This window comes from Branchiostoma lanceolatum, chromosome 6, assembly GCF_035083965.1.
Source record: "Branchiostoma lanceolatum isolate klBraLanc5 chromosome 6, klBraLanc5.hap2, whole genome shotgun sequence".
NCBI lineage: Eukaryota > Metazoa > Chordata > Leptocardii > Amphioxiformes > Branchiostomatidae > Branchiostoma > Branchiostoma lanceolatum.
The window spans coordinates 3,374,948-3,391,736 of record NC_089727.1 but is presented as its reverse complement, the minus strand read 5'-3'; the positions used below and the strand labels follow the sequence as shown (position 1 = coordinate 3,391,736).

The 16,789-nt window shown below is 41.0% G+C and overlaps 2 protein-coding genes across 2 annotated transcripts in view; one reads left to right on the top strand and one right to left on the bottom strand.

Annotated features, from left to right (window-relative positions):
• Window positions 1–476: 476 nt before the first annotated feature.
• The window catches only part of LOC136436179 (ATP-dependent (S)-NAD(P)H-hydrate dehydratase-like), an 89,867-nt gene continuing 73,554 nt past the window's right edge, over window positions 477–16,789 (bottom strand). The window contains exon 10 of the mRNA XM_066429958.1: window positions 477–1,557. Within this exon, the coding sequence (XP_066286055.1) occupies window positions 1,368–1,557 (190 nt within the window). The 3' untranslated portion in view covers window positions 477–1,367. The remainder of the gene's footprint in view (window positions 1,558–16,789) is intronic.
• Window positions 8,639–11,107, top strand: LOC136436178 (kelch-like protein 24). The gene has a single exon (XM_066429957.1). It carries the CDS (start codon window positions 8,650–8,652, stop codon window positions 10,360–10,362), a length of 1,713 nt encoding a protein of 570 aa, XP_066286054.1. The 5' UTR covers window positions 8,639–8,649; the 3' UTR covers window positions 10,363–11,107.

Below are 16,789 nucleotides of genomic sequence, written 5' to 3'. Positions count from 1 at the left end.
TCAATACGTACGTCGGGCCGCGTAGTAGCCTATTTCCCGTGAGAACATGACCTGGGATGCGCTAGATATAGCCCTTCTCACATGACGTTAGAAGTGCACACAGTCAAAATTTTCCGGTCAAAAGAAAGCTAGAATATAGCAGACTTCGAGCCTTATTTACATTTCCCTAACTTCATCACCAACTTCCGAAGAGAGCAAAATTACCAAAGCGTACTAAGTTAGGCACACTATCTGGCGTAGCACTAAATCAGAAGGTACATTCGTGAAAACGTCTCATAGCGTTTGCCGCTTGTAACTCGGAGCGTGAAGGGCCCATGAACAATATGAATACATTTCTTGTCCATGTATGTTCTTTAGATGAATGTGTTCAAAATTCATTCATTAAAACATGACCATTCTCTGACAACCAGCAATGGAGCGCCGTGAGTTCGAGCGCGTAAAAAAACGTCCTATGTTTGGGCGACTCCCGTTATCTTTACCAATGAAGCTAAAAACCACTGTGTAACAATTGTCACTCTTAACACAGTGAATATCGTAGCACAAAAAATCATCATGAAATGATTACAAAAACAGGTTACATTGTTATTAACCAGTTATGGCTCATAACACAACAAACGTGAACAAAGTTGAGCACAGACCAACAAACATGGTTACAGCTGTTAGTCTTTCAACGGGAACTGCAGGCCTAGAATCATACTTTACTCAACATGAACATGTTTGATGTAAGTTTCATTTTAAGTATTGGGCCACAATAATCTAATTTCTTGGTTCTCAGATTTTTTGAAAAAAATCAATGGTGCAAGTGAATAAAATATAAAAAAATATTAAAAAAGAATAAGAACCAAGCATCTTGTGATAGACCACAATGCTGCTACAGGAGCCACAAAGTCAGCATTTCAACAAAGTTTAACCTTCTCCCTCCTGCCTTACCCATAACCAATACAAGTTTGGTGCCAAAAAGCTACTTCAACAGGGAGAAGGTAAAAAAAGGTTTAAAAACTGTAAGTTTACAAGACACAGATTTTCTTATTGCTTGGTGCCAAAATGGTTGACTTGTATCCTGAATGGTATCTAATCACGAAAGATGAAGCAGCAAATTAGAGAACCAGGAAATCAAACTGGTCTGGCCTTGGTAATCATTATCAACAAGGAACAATCTCACATAACACAATGAACTTGAACTTGACTAACAGACATCCTTACATCTGTTACAGTCTCTGCATAGGAGTTCCAGACGTCTCAAACAACTCCTCGAAAACAGGATGATTCTCATGAAATCTTTATCAATTATGACTCAGTCATCAAAAATAAACAATATCACATAACAGAACAAACTTGAACTTGAGTAACTGACATCCTTACATCTGTCACAGTCTCTGCATAGGAGTTCCAGACGTCTCAAACAACTCCTCGAAGACAGGATGTATCTCCGGAATCAGGTCTGATGCGCCCATGGATCGTCCCCACTTGGAGAAGGTGGATCTGCTGCAAGTCTTGGTCAGGGTGCTGGCACCATAGGCTGCTGCTATACTGGGGCCGTATTCCCTTAACAACTGGCTGTAGAGAAACAAAAAACATGGAAAAAGTTATGTCCACAGAATTCAGTTGTATGATATGACAATACAAGAGACAAGTCCCTCAACAGCGTGCAATGCTTGGGCTATATTCCCTTGACTGTAGAGAAACAATAGAAAAGTTGTTGTAGGGAAACAAGAAATGGAAAAGGTTTTATTTCAAGGCATCCTGCTGAGTGATGTGGCAATGCATGAGAGTCACTCAACAACTTGCTGTGGAAAAGCAAGAAAACTTGGGACAAAAGTAGTCTTGGAACCGGCATGTACTCATAAAAATGGAAGGGACAAAGAATTTACAGTAGAATAGATATTGACAAAGCCATTTATAGAAAACTATTTAAAAAGCATCGCAATAATAAATCAGTTTCGATGAATTGATGATTATAAGTTAAAGGCAGGTACACAAATTGAAAATTGCAGGTACAAAAAAAGTTGTTTGTTTGTATTGCATATCCGGCAAACTGCTTCATGGCATAACACACCAGTTTTGTACTGAACAGTACACACTGCATATCCAGAAACAGATCTATTTGTTCCACTCATACTGGGAAGGACCGCTACTCTTAAGCTGCTTAATGCTTCGGTCACATTTCAAAGCCGGGGCCCGGCCGGGCTGTTTGAGAAAACAAAGAATCAAAGACGCATATCAAGGATATGCATAACGTATTGTAAGGAATAATTTTTCAAACGTTATGTGTGTTTTGTTGTCTTTTATGTCATAGTTTTCGTTCCCACAAGCTGCCCGGCCGGGCCCCGGGTTGGAAATGTGACCCTAGCATAAGAGGGGGCAAGCCAAAAGCTGTTCCAAGAACATGCCGTTCATTGATGTTAGTTGATATAGAGGCCACATGTCCAAAGGTGACTATGAGTAACTTTGTTCCAGAAAGTAATCCCAATTTTGTAAGTGTTATTTTGGACAACGTCCAGCATCTTTCACACACCTGTTCAAAAGAGATGAACTTTCAACGGAATCTCGATCCATTTTCAGCATACTGAAAAGCTGGTCTATTTATTTTGTGCCAAGAGGGATAGATGGAGATAGAGACCTCTTACACTGTAGACAAGTACAATGAAAGTAGGCCATGACCAACACAGGGCAAAAGCTACATTTGTCTCCCCCTGTCTATCTTCATTCCAGATTGAGTGGTCTTTTCTCCACTTTTGACCCTTTTACGGCCTTACATATAGCTAAGTTACCCACTATATATATACTTGAAAGTATTTTGGACCATGTCCAGCACAGTTTTCACACATCTTGATAGCGCATTAGAGTTTCTTTGTCAAGAAAATTCAATCTCTGGATCAAAGTTGGTCCAATGACCCTGCTGCATGTCTACCTTCATTCAAATAACCAAATAGTATCCTAATCTTAGACTGAGGGCTCGAGGGTCTTCCATGGGGTTATTGCAAAGGAATCCATGGCTTGAAAGTAATTTGGACAACATCCAACTCAACTTCTAACATTACACACATCTTTGGTTGGACGAGAGGCTTTAAAAGAACTTTGTCCAGAAAACTTGTTAAGGTCCATGACTGTTCCTTTGCCTCAAACAAACTCTATTTCAAATATAGTTAGTGACCGAGCACATTGGCAACACGCAGAGTTAACCTTTGTTCGAATAACGTATGGAAATCTTAAACTGCCGTTCTTTTGTGGGGTTATTGCAATCCGTGGCTTGAGAGTAATTTGGACAACATCCAACTCAACTTGTAACATTAAACACATCTTTGGTTGGACAAGAGGCTTTAGAAGAACTTTGTCCAGAAAACTTGTTAAGGTCAACGACCGTTCCTTTGCCTCAGACGGACTATCTTTCAAAGATAGTTTGCAACCAACCACAGTGGCAGCATGCCATCATTCAAATAACATATGAAACTGATGGTATTTTATAGGGTTATTGCAAAGGAATCCATGACTTGAGAGTGATTTGGATTTTGTACAACTCAACTTGCACGCACATGGCTTGGACGAGAGGCATTAAAAGAACATTGTCCAGAAAACTTGTCTGGGCCAGTGACCGTTCCTTTCCCTCAGACTAAGTATCTTTCAAAGATGGTGAGCTGCACGCATGCATGAACCTTCATTCAAATAACCTTAATGGAAATCTTTTGTGGGGTTATTGCAAAGCAATCCATGGCTTGAGAGTAATTTGAACAACCTTGTACAACTCTTCCACACATCTCACAGGCTTTAAAAGAACTTTGTCCAGAAAACTAGTTGGGGCCAACGACCGTTCCTTTGCCTCAGACGAACTATCTTTCACGCCAATTTATTTTGTTACTTCTCGGAATAGCCTGTCCTGTTTTTTCCCATTTTGAAAAAAAAAAGAATTGGTCGCTATTCCCATTCACAAATTTTAACTCCCCAAATTACTCTCTGTTCAGTTGTAGAACTCAATAGCCACCAAAATAGATTATAAAGGCCTGCACCTACCTAAAAAGTGTGGTCACATTGATCATAAGTTATAATTTTTCATTTATCAAAACTATTTCTCAATATCAATCCATATATTACATGGCAAATGGTAATTTTGTTACTGAAATTATAGTACTAGATCAAAGAAAGGGGTGCATTGCATTAAAACGAGCCATGCAAAGCTGAAACTTGAATAACCCTCTTATTCTATTTGTCAACGTTAACCCTTATTTTTACCCCAGACTATTTGCAAAATATTTTCTTTTCGCCCTGTCGCTCCAATTTTTTTCTAAAAAAATCCGAGAATCAACAAATAAAATTGGTGTGGCCTTACCACAATTTGGACAACACCCAACACAATCCTCAGATTCAGACACGCATCTTTTCATTCAACAGACTTCAAAGAGATGATTAATGAAAAGGACTTTGCCTTAAAAACTTAATGTCCACACCAAAGCCGCTCCAGTCGTTTCTCTGTCTACCTTCGGTCTAACCAATATTCCTTTACATCATTGTTTCATGGCAAAGCAATTCAGTACATGAGAGCAATTTGGTCCACGTCCAACTCTCGTCTACACATATTGTTCACAGCTCAGAGCGTCTGTCCAAAGAAGTTTACATTAGGGCAAAAGCTACTGAAGTCTTCTCCCAGTACATCTTTGTTACGGTGGTCTTTTGACTTCCCTCAACCTCAGACTTACAATTTGTACTATGATCTTTCATGGCATTATACTGGAAATGCAGAAATGTTTGCAGCAGTTTTATGTTCGCAGTTTTTGCAGTGTGAATTTAAAACCACCGCAAAACTTTTTGACCACCTATGACTGTAGCGCTACTATTGTTTCAAACACGAACTTAAAACCACCGCAAACACTCCACTTTCTCCCTACTGCGAAATAAAAATTATGCAAACTTAAATGAATTTACAGTAGTACATTATTCAATTATAGAGTACTGTAAGTAGCTAAGTAAGACGGGGAATGTATTCATGGTGTGAGGGGTTCACAGTTCAGCTCACCGCAAAAATAAATTGCGAACATAAAACCACAGTGAATATTTCACACTTTACAGTAATTTGAGCTAGGTTCAACATGACTTTCAAAATACTTTTAACAGATCCGAGGCTCCCGAAGAAAGCACTTAGTCCTAAAAGAAATTGCGTGTCTGGTTCCAAAATTACTCTGGTCCTTTTGCTGTCTACCTTTATTCCAATTACCTTCCCTTGACCTTTCCCTCTCCATGTTCATGACCTTTCAGGCCCCAAGACTTCTTTTTCCTTTCATCGAAATTTGATCAGCCCATAATTTACCGCGAAAATAAAACCATCGCAAATATTTCATGATTCACAGTAATTCAACCTTGGTCCAACATGACTTTTAAAACTCTTTTGGCAGATCTGAGGCTTCCAAGGGAAGAACTTTCTTTAAAAAAAATTATGTCCGGCCCAAAACTACTCTGGTCTTTTTGCTGTCTACCTTCATTGCAATGACCTTCTTGTGACCAGTCCCTCTACATGGTCATGACCTTTGCGGCACCAAGACTTACGTTTCCTCTCATCCAAATTCAATAAGGCCATCATTCCCCATGAAAATAAAACCACTGCTAATATTTCACCATCTACAGTAATTCAGCCTAGGTCCAACATGACTTTTAAAACTCTTTTGGCAGATCTGAGGCTTCCAAGGGAAAAAGAGTTTGTGTCCGGCCCAAAACTACTCTAGTCTTTTTGCTGTCTACCTTCATTCCAATAACCTTCTCTTGACCTTTCCCTCTCCATGTTCATGACCTTTGTGGCTGCAAGACTTGCTTTGCCTCTAATCCAAGTTAGATCAGCCCATAATTCACCAAGAAAATAAAACCATTGCAAATATTTTACCATTTACAGTAATTCAGCCAAGGTCCCAACATGACATCTAAAACTCTTTTGATCTGAGGCTTTCAAGGGAAGAACTTTCTTTTAAAAAAAAATCGTGTCCAGCCAAAACTACTCTGGTCTTTTCGCTGTCTCCCTTCATTCCAATAACCTTCCCTTGACCTTTCCCTCTCCATGTTCATGACCTTTGTGGCCGCCGCTCACTCTCCCCAAGACTAACTCTTCCTCTCCTCCAAATTTGATAAGGCCATAATTCAACCAGAGAATACCGAATGGGGCTTGCTTGACTCCGTGTCTGCCCAGGGGATCGCATCTCAAAGGGGCTGTGTAATAGAAGCGATGTAATTATACTAGCCCGCATTACATAGCACGTCAGGTGGAATTTCGATCAGCACCGGGGAGCGCTGAAATCTGTCCAAATTCGCAGCTCTGTTTATTAAAGCAATAAAGTATTCATCACCCTGGCTGGGGAGATAAAGGCAGCGCGATGTTTCAAAGTCAAATGCAATCCGAGCGAGCCGCGTTACGCCGTAAGCCCGGCGCAGAAAAGATTCATTTCGCCGGGCGATGAAGTGGAAGAGATACCGTTACAGGTACAAGGCACAGCTCATTTCGTCTCTCCCCGTCTCCGATCATTTGTTTGATCTGCGGAGCTGCGAGGGATTGTTTTCACGGTGCGTAACACATCCCCACCGGCGAGAAGCGTGTAATGCACACTCAGGTAAAAACCCAGTCATAGCCAAGGGCTAAACATTACCTCTCATGTTCCTTGTCAGGTGTATCATAAATGGCATTACATGAGGACGCTTCGAGAATCGCGGTTTCTTTGATTTCCCAAGACAATTGTTCTTAAAACTGTCTAATTGCCATGACGTCTGGAAGGCAGGATTGCGAGTTGGGAATAGTCAATTTTGATGCTGCGATAGCTGAGGAAACGGCATGTATAACTGTGCCTAATGTAGCGTAGAGGCTTAATGCTGGCACTTCATTGTGCTACGTGACAGCCAAAAGGCCTGAAACAGTAGGATTTCATATTTTGTGGTACAACTGCAAAGGATAACACTAACGGAACCGACTACCCTAGATTTCCCTGGATAACAATATTCCACGGCTTGATTTATCAGCCAATGTGGGGTCAGACACTGTCATATTTCAAATCTCCAGGCATCTCTAACTGGCGTACACACATATTGAACAATCCGATATTTCCCATCAAATCTCACCTATACCTGCTTTCCTTTCAGATACAGATCTTTGGCGTTGCAGCTACCCAGGCATAGCAATTATGCCAAATGTCAGAGGTCATCCAAAATAGACTATTGACCCGTTGTGGAAATGGAAACATCGGCTAAGAAATGATAAATGTCTATATGGTAAGAATTCGGGTACAAGAATAAACAATACAAGTACCTGTTAGGACCTATCAAACTTAAGATGAAATTGAGACCAATATATGCCATACAAATAAATGAACAGTCATTTCTGTTTAACCTTCTCCCTGCTGCTCCAAACCTGTAAACAATACAAATTTGGACCCAGACGGTTACCTTGGCAGACAGTAGGTTAGAGTAAAGTGGATGAATCTTGGTTTGTCCCTTGCCTGGTTCTCCTGACACAAAGACAATCAAATAGAACAAATCAAAGCTCTTTTAGATTGTTAGAATCAAAAGATGTTAAACCCATAACTCTTTCCATACATCCATTCATTCCATGAATTTCTTCCTGGCACTGGTTTCAGATCATGTAGCCATTTCATAAGTCTACTTTATTTGCAATTAAATTTTTATGATTAAATGTCAGGAAAAAATGATCTTATTTATCTGTTACTCTAATTATTGATGTGTATGACACATTTCAGCCTGTTGCTGCTTTGAACAGAATTTGTAAAGGTAACATGACTTTGATGGAAACATACCATTATTTCATATTCGCCTGAACTACATGAAAGAATAAGGGCAAATGACCTTAAGCCGAGTTATCAATCTATCCTCAGAAGACACAAGCAAGCTTTTAGGCAAGTATTTCTGGTCAGCCAGGTAAGAAAGACGTGTAGCACAATATCTCTGTGAAACAGTACTGAGTAAAAAAGGTGATGATAGGAAATCCATTATTAGCCCTAATATGCGAAATTCTGTATGAATAAGAAATCAATTTAGCTCTAATATGAAAGAGTAACATAAAACAAGCATGTCGATCCCATCTGTAACATTATTTATTAATAGATACCATTCCCATTTGTGCGTATAATGAAGTCCGTATGAGTTCCATATTTACATTTCTTTTGTTTAGATAAAGTTTGTGGCCAAAGAAGTCATTTTTTTTTGGTTCGATAACCAGGCTACACAACAGTTCTAAGTGGGTCAAAGTGGAAACAAACTTCCTCCCCGAATACTTTACGTAAACCAAAAAATGTAAATATACAATTATACAGACTTGAATAAACACACACTGTTAGTCAATCATTCAATTCAATTCAATCCTACTGTCAAACTATAAACACAAAAAAACTCACCCTGCACTAATGATAGCTTCTTAGGCGACATGTCGGTAAAATAAGCTCCTGCACCTTTCAGAGTGCGCATATGCAGCGTCTCTATTTGCATAACAATGTTCACCTTTTACACTGGACATGCGTACTCGGAATGGTGAACGAGCTTATTTACATCAACTAGCAGGGCGAGACTGAGAATCGCTGTTAGCCAGGCGCTGGTCCAACAAATTAGTAACTTAAAGGATTGATGGTGAATTCAGTTAGAATTTCTAAGATTGTGAACATGTTTCATTTTATGTTTGATCGCCAGATATTCCCGCCAATGGATGCCATGGACAGACCTCCGAAGATCCCAGGTGTAGAGGAGGACTGTTATGCCGCCCGGTTCTTTCGGCAGCTACAGGAGTTCCGGTCCGAGGGTCACCTGGTGGACGTGACCCTGTGTGCTGAAGGGAAGGAGATCCCCTGTCACCGCCTGGTTCTGTCCGCCTGCACCGACTACTTCCACGCCATGTTCCGTGGAGGCCACTCCGAAAGTACGAAGGACAAGATCGAGCTGTTAGGGGTGGATGGGGAGGCTCTAGAAAAGCTGGTGAGTTACGCCTACACATCAAACATACACATCACCATGGATATCGTCCAGCCACTGTTTGAAGCAGCCAACATGCTACAGGTCAAGCCTGTCGAAGACGCTTGTGCAAAGTTTCTGGAAGACAACTTGAGTTCCAAAACATGTTTGAGAACTTGGGCATTGGCAGACAAACTTTTGTACACAAGGTTGTCTGTGCTGGCAAGAAGTTATGCTCTTAAGACGTTCGAAGACGTATGCGGCACTGAGGACTTCCTTCAGCTACCTGTAGACTTCTTGAAGATGTACATCTCAGATGAGGGCCTTCACGCCAGGAAAGAGGAACGTGTATTGGAAGCGATCATGCTTTGGGCAAGAGGTGATCTTAAGGAACGACAAAGACATCTTAAGAAGCTGATAGAGTGTGTTCGTTTCTCGCGTTTGGAGAAAGGGGTCCTGAAGAACATGTTGGAGACAGGCAAGATGGTGCCAGGAGTTCTTGGAATCAAGGAACTGATCAAAGACAAATCTGCAAACGCAAGACCTCGCCTGATTGATCGAGAAGAGATTCTAGTTTTTGGTGGCGTCACAGGGAAGCAGTATGAGACAGAAGCAAATGATTCCATGTTCAAACTCAACCTCCGCTGCGACATGATTGACTGTAAGCCGATGACGCGGTCCCTTCAACGCACTGAGGGGGTAGCCGTCTGTGTCGTTAACAACGACGTAATTGTGACAGGACTATCTCAAGCATGGCGGTACAACTCGACACGAAATTCTTGGACGAAGCTGGCGTCTCTAAGGAAGGGAAGGACGTGTCACGGAATGGCGGCTGTGAACGGGCAGGTGTACGCGGTTGGTGGTAAGGACAAGTTCGGCGATGCCATAGAAGATGTCGAAGCTTACACGGAGGAGAGAAAAACCTGGAAAAGGGTCAAACCAATGAAACGTGCAGTGCATTACTTTGGCATAGCGGCCTGCAGTGACAAAGTGTATGCATTTGGTGGTAAGATTGCCTCGAGTTATTGTAAACCGACCAGTATTACTCAGTGCTTCGACCCTATCCAAGACGAGTGGACTTTTGTAATGCAATTGCCAGAGCCAGCAGCATACATCAAGGCGTGCGCTGTCAAGTCCAAGATCTACTTAGTTGGAGGAAGCTTGAGCTGTGTCCTCTGCTACGATCCTCAGCATGACTTCTACGAGACGATGGCTGCTAAACTAGCTCCATGGAACCACTGCAGTGCCTCTGTGTGCGGGTCAGAGATCTACATCACTGGCGGCAAGTTGGACGTCCCCGGCCGGGTAAGTGGCGCGCCCGAGCCCCACGCTCAAGTCCAGTGTTACGATGTGAGCAGTAATACTATGAGTATGGGTTCCGTGAATGGTCTACCAGTTCCACTGTACGCCCACCACACGGTAACTGTATCGAAACACTAGGCTGCTTCCATCTTCTCTCAGACCCGACTGTTTGCACAACACATTACTGTACTTTAAGAGAAAAAGATACTGTAAAATGGGAATTATGCTCGGTGTTTGTTTTTTCGCGGTCGGTAGGTACGGGCTTCATATGAATCCTGTCAACAAGGAATGAGACATTTACTTATAATATACACAACAATGTTTCATATATTATTTAGTATATTAGGACTGTTGATTTGTGATAATTTGAAAGAAGCATATTCATATATTACAACTTAAGATTTTACATGCGATAGCTATCGTGGCGACTTGATATATATACCAGGCACTTTCCAAATAGACATGATACTGAGTTAGATGTTGAGCCATTGAGAATGTATTTTTTTGACATTGCCTAGGGGATGGAGAAGATAGTTTAGTTGTACGATAGATGAAAATAGTATTACATTATTCTAAGAATTTGTATGTTGCTCATTATGGTTGCGAACATAGTAAATATATGTTTTGTGTGATGTTACAAATCCTGTGGCGAGATATGGACTACATTCGGGAAAGCAGTTCGATATGATGATGATGATGATGAGATGATGTCACGGAGGGCATAACAGGGGTTACTAATATCCTCTCCTATAATATCGAGTCGAGGTCAACATGAAGTATTGTGTCTTCCAAGTTGTTAAAGTTTTTATCCGTATGTTTTTCTAACCGTGAGTTAAAACTTTGTTCCATGTACTCGTACAATAAAACGTGTCTACACAGTGAACTTGGGATTTTCGGCACATTTAGCCGAGCTTGTTATTTACACAGTTTAATGCTCAATCAAATTGTAATATATCTAAGGCTGCACCAAGTAATTTTTATGGATGACGTCCTTTGTAGACCCAACATCTAATGCGAGAGCGCGAAAAAAACCCAAGAAGGGCCGAAAAAAACAAGATGTCCAGATTTGAAATATCATAGTCGACGACGCATCTTAGGACACAAATTGAATGAGAGAACACAGTGTAACAACTAACAATTCTTTTGTTCATCAGGAAAACAGCAATAATTTGAATAAATCAGTTGAAGTTGAACAGCAGTTGTTGTCCTGTCCTGCTTCTTTCCATATTCCATTGATTTTGAGAAACAGAAACACAGTATATTAAAGAGGACCTCTTTGGTCATAGTTACAGGCAGCGGAATTTCTTGTTTTTTTTTCTGGGAACAGACCAAAATCAATGCGCGCGCGGACGTCATCCATAAAAATTACTTGGTGTAGCCTTATACAGAATTGCAACATTTTCACATAATGTCATGTTAATCAAGGCTATGGCTACCACTACATTGCAAAATAAATTTGGTATAAAATCTGAATATCAATAAACTATGATTGATACTGTGATTATTTCAGCATCTGTATTTCAGCATAGTTGAGTTGTTAACTAGCTGTTGCGCGGCAGTAAAGAATTGCGTAACTGCTGGAACTACCCTAACAAAGTTTACCCTAATTAAAGATAATTTCCCACAGGACTTTACACAGCGATTTCTGTTTACCTCACAAATAAATCTATTACAGAACCATAATTGAGTGACACGGAGAGTGTTGTTGAGACGAAACTGCAAAGGTCCCACGCTTTGGGACCACATGTCAGCAAAACGAGACGGAAATGAGACAAGTTTGTCTGGTCTATGATATTTTCCTTGCCCCTTGATACTTTTGTAGAAGCATGTGTAGTCCAGTGGTTAGCGACCCTACCGCTGGACCAAGAGTTTGGGAGTTTGAATCCCGGCTGTTGTCGCTCACCAGACATGCATGCTACTGGAAAGGGTCGAATTCTTTGGACGGCACTTGGTGTCTTCTTTAACATAGTAGTTTAAGGTGTGGCATAATTTACATCCATAGAGACAAAACTGTAAAGGTCACACGCTTTGGGACCATATGTCAGCAAAATGAGACGGAAACGAAACAGTCAGTGTTGTCTTGTCAGATTTTGTCCCTGGCAGACTGTTAATGCCCCTAAATTGGAGCACTAGTTAAAGTTAAGTTAAAGTCCTCCCCGCACCAGACGGTGCATAAGGCGGCGCCCATCTCCGTTTCGGTAGCCCTGGGCCACACAACTTTATCGCTACAGCGGGGGGCTAGTCCACGGGTAGTGGTGTGTGTTTAACTACCATACTCTTTCCCAAATGGAGCTCTAAACTTCAAATTATTGATAAACCCTACCAACTTCTTGAAAGGATGTATAGTCCAGTGGTTAGCAACTTTGCCTCTGGACCAAGTGTTTGGGACTTCGAATCCAGGCTGTGTCACTCACTTCTGAACTTTAACTTTAAGTAAAGACTGTATATGCATAAGGGATTGGTGTGATTTACCAGCTATTTGGAACAAACACACAAAATCCCAAACCCTGTGGTCCATGCATACGTTAGATTGCTAAACCACTAGACAATGGCACACTATGGTATCTTTTTTCCTTTCAAACAACAATTTCCTTCCCAATAGACAGGCCTGACTTAAACGTCTTCAGACTTCAGTGAACTTCTTCTTGCCTAACTTTTCCCTCCAATCTTGTGAAACAGACAAACGATTTACCGTTAGACGTATTCATGTGTCTTTAACCTGCTTCTCTCTCCCTTCCCTTTGATAGCTGCTGATCAAAAGCGCATCTTTCCACACGGAGCCTGATCCAATCACCCTCGATCAATTCCTGATCAATACTGGCGGAATAATCTAGGTCAAGCCAATAACTGTCACAGCTCTAACGTCCCAAAGGCTGATTATACGGGCCTGACACCAGCAATATTTCCAATGGTTGTCTACTAAAAAGCAAATCCCTACGTTTCAACACCCCTATGTTCCGGCACTCGTATGGTACGACAATTATCTTAAAATTAGGGCTAGGTAAAGGGGGTTGGAACATACATTTGGGAAGGAAGCCATAACAAGAGGGCTACATGTATAATGTCATGTACCTTTTAGCAAGAATTGGGTTTTTATTTTAGGTAAGGAGACTGCGGGCTCCTTTCAACTCAACAAAGTTCTGTTGACTTGCAAATGTACAAGAACTGTCTCATGACAACTTTAATATCCCAAAGGCTGAGAACCCATGCTTGACACCAGCAAAGTTGCAAAAGGAGCAATATTTCCTATAGATGTCCATTGAAGAGTAAATCCCATGACAGTATTGAGTAAAAAAATATAACAAGGGGGATGGCTCTATGTTCAGACACCCCTATGTTCCAATGCCCTTAAGTTCCAAAACTCCTACGTTCTGACACCCCTATGTTCAAAATTGCCATTAAGTTCCAAAACGACCGATGATGATGATGACATGTATCAAATATTCTGTAGCATATCAAAACGTTTGAGTGTAATTTCATGTGCGCTGATGCCTTAACGATCATCAAATAAAGATTCTCTAATCATCAGTGATGTTACGTTTATTGTCTTTATTGGTGACTTCAATCCAAGCTGAAAGAATTCTGTCAGAAGCAAATGCCATGCATCCAACCATGCTACAAACTTTCTTTTCAAATCACCGAAAGTTGAGACAACCAGCGTTTAATTCTGTTGCCACTGATTCGGACAGGCCTCCCTCGAAACTTAAGGGTGAGAAACGATGCTGAAATTGAAGGGAAGATTGCAGACTTATTAGCGAGGCTGGTCCGCCGTCATGCTAGACTGGACCTCACAGTTTCCATCAGGTGCAATTTGGGGGTAATTTTGGGCTACAGCTCTCGAGAGGGGTTGGAGAGAACGCAGGAATACAGAAACAACTAACGAGGGGGAAGTGCTGGTGACGGAATCTTAAGTACGGCCATGTTAAAAGTACATTGAGCTGTGGTTACTTTTTGATTGGACTGTTAACGTCTTCAAAAATCACTACTGGACATACTGTTGCATGACCACTTTACTTGAGGCAACTATTGTTTTGGGCACGTTTGTGTGTCTGTAGGCATCAATATCATTTGTCAGTATTGTGAACACCAGAAATTTCTTCAAGCACGCTGATTTTAAATGTGCAGTTGTTAGATAAAAATGCCTGTTAAGGTCTCCATGATGCCTACATGAAATGCTTGTTAAACACCTTCTGAACACCTTCCATACATGTACAAGGTGTTTGAGTAAGACACTGGCTATTTCATACATGGAGAGAGCAACAAATAAAGAGTCTACCAGAAAACAAAACAGAAAGAAGAGGCGGATATGATAGAGAAGGCTAAGATGCTTTGGACATGTCCTGAGAATGGCAGAGAACAGAAAAGCGAAAAGAAAATTCTTGACTGGAGGCCATCAGTGAAAGAAGAAGTAGGGGAAGGCACAGGGGGGAGGTCAAATGTAGGAAAGGACCAAGAAGAGGCTTTTAACTTTCTAGTAACAGGGGACAAAAGAGGCACAACACCAACCAGGTAGAAAAGGAAGGCCTGATGTGCTTAAAGGAATTAGGCACCTGATGTGCCTTAAGATAGGCATAGGAAAACTAAGATTCTAAGGTAAGGTAAGGTCTCTATGATGTCTGGATGAAAATGACAGATACAGTTCCTGGTACCGAGTGACAAGATAGGCAAAAAAAATTGCACTAGATGGAAAAGGATGGGCCAATGTGTCTTAAAATAGGCACGTGGAACTAAGATTTTAACTTATTTTAAGGTAAGGTAAGGTAAGGTATTGTATATGAAATGAAAGGTCTCTATGATGTCAGATAAAGGTCACCTGACAGATGATGATTACTGCAACTTACTGACTTTTAATTTGATTGATGGTGACAGAAGTTAACCTCTTGAAACACCTACACATGATCACCTGTGGCGAGGGAGCCAAGTTGCACTTTTCATGTTCGTAAGTGACATTATTCTTTATCAATTAGGTAATCAACCTGATCGAATACTAATGATCTTTTTTTTTCAAACTTGTATTGTAGGGAATCTGCTAAATCGTACTGCGAGCATCTGAAATGTCTTCAGGCATGCACACTTAAGAAATTCAGTTGTTTGACAAAAAATCTAAGGTTTAAATGATAAGCTGATGAAAACACCAGAAAATGACAGATAGAGGTCACCTGACAGATGATGATTGCTGCAGCTTACTGGCTTTTAATCTGATTGATGGTGACAGAAGTTAACCTCCTGAACACCTGATACAGCTACAAATGGTCACCTGTGGCGAGGCAGCCAAGTCGCATGCATCACACAAGCTACTAAAAGATGATGATGATCATCATCATTGGTCCTCCTTTTCTACTAAGATGAAAACACCAGAAAATGACAGATATAGGACAGATGATGGTTACTGCACCTTACTGGCTTTTAATTTGATTGATGGTGACAGATTCTGAAGTTAACCTCCTGAACACCTGATACAGCTACAAATGGTCACCTGTGGCGAGGGAGCCAAGTTGCAGCACATCACACAAGCTTGATGAAAACACCAGAAAATGACAAATATAGGACAGATGTGGGTGACAGCAACTTACTCAGTCTGGCTTTTAATTTGATTGATGGTGACAGAAGTTAACCTCCTGAACACCTGATACAGCTACAAATGTTCACCTATGGTGAGTCAGCCAAGTTGCATTGCATCACACATTTCACATGGGAGTTAAACTGACTATTAAACATTTCGATTCGTCCCCTCTTTCCCAGCTTGTGTATAGATCTATGTAGATGAGTGGATGTTACCCATACCATTAGGACTAATACTATATATATTGGGAGTAATTTGAGATACCCAGGGTTGTGGCTCATGGCCATTTACAGTATTACAACCAGGTAATGGCACTTGCAGTTACAAAATAAGCCTTATAAGTAAGAACCTTGTCCATCCTCAATGATAATCTATAACTTAACTTAAAGGTAATAGATCAGAATAAAGGGACTTGTTCTCCTTAATCCAGTACATCTTGCAAGCAGAAAATGAGGGGCAAAGGTCAAGTACATGTACATGGCACACAGTGTAAAGAATATCACTGTCACCTATTAGTAGTAGTCCACTGTTTTCTGCTGCTGCAGTAGTAGAAACCTATTACAAACTGGCAATCTGTGTGTGCGTATGTATGTGTGTGTGTGTGTGTCTAAAGAGTGTGTGTGTCTCCGATGTGTGTGTGTGTGTGTGTGTGTGTGAGTCTGTGTGTGCATGTGTAGGTGTACATGTGTGTGTCTGTGTGTATATTTATGTGTGCATGTGTACAAGTCATGTAACTTCGAATTCAGTGACAAGAAATGCAAGAAGAACAGCCTTTTATCACATCTTGAAGGAAATAGGATGATACATTGTACTGTACTATCTTTTCAGCAACATCCCGTAATTGCCTTCTCCATCTAGTCTTGAAAACTTTCTGGGACGTGTTGGCTACCTTCCAGCTCTCAACTTGTTACTGGACTAACTCCAATCCTCCAAATGTCCAACCACACAGACTTAACCTCATACGAGACATTAACAGACTTAAAAACACTCCGCTGTCTAGCC

Excerpts from the sequence above, each read along its gene's own strand:
- LOC136436178 (XM_066429957.1), top strand. The coding sequence starts at position 8,650 with ATGTTTGATCGCCAGATATTCCCGCCAATGGATGCCATGGACAGACCT.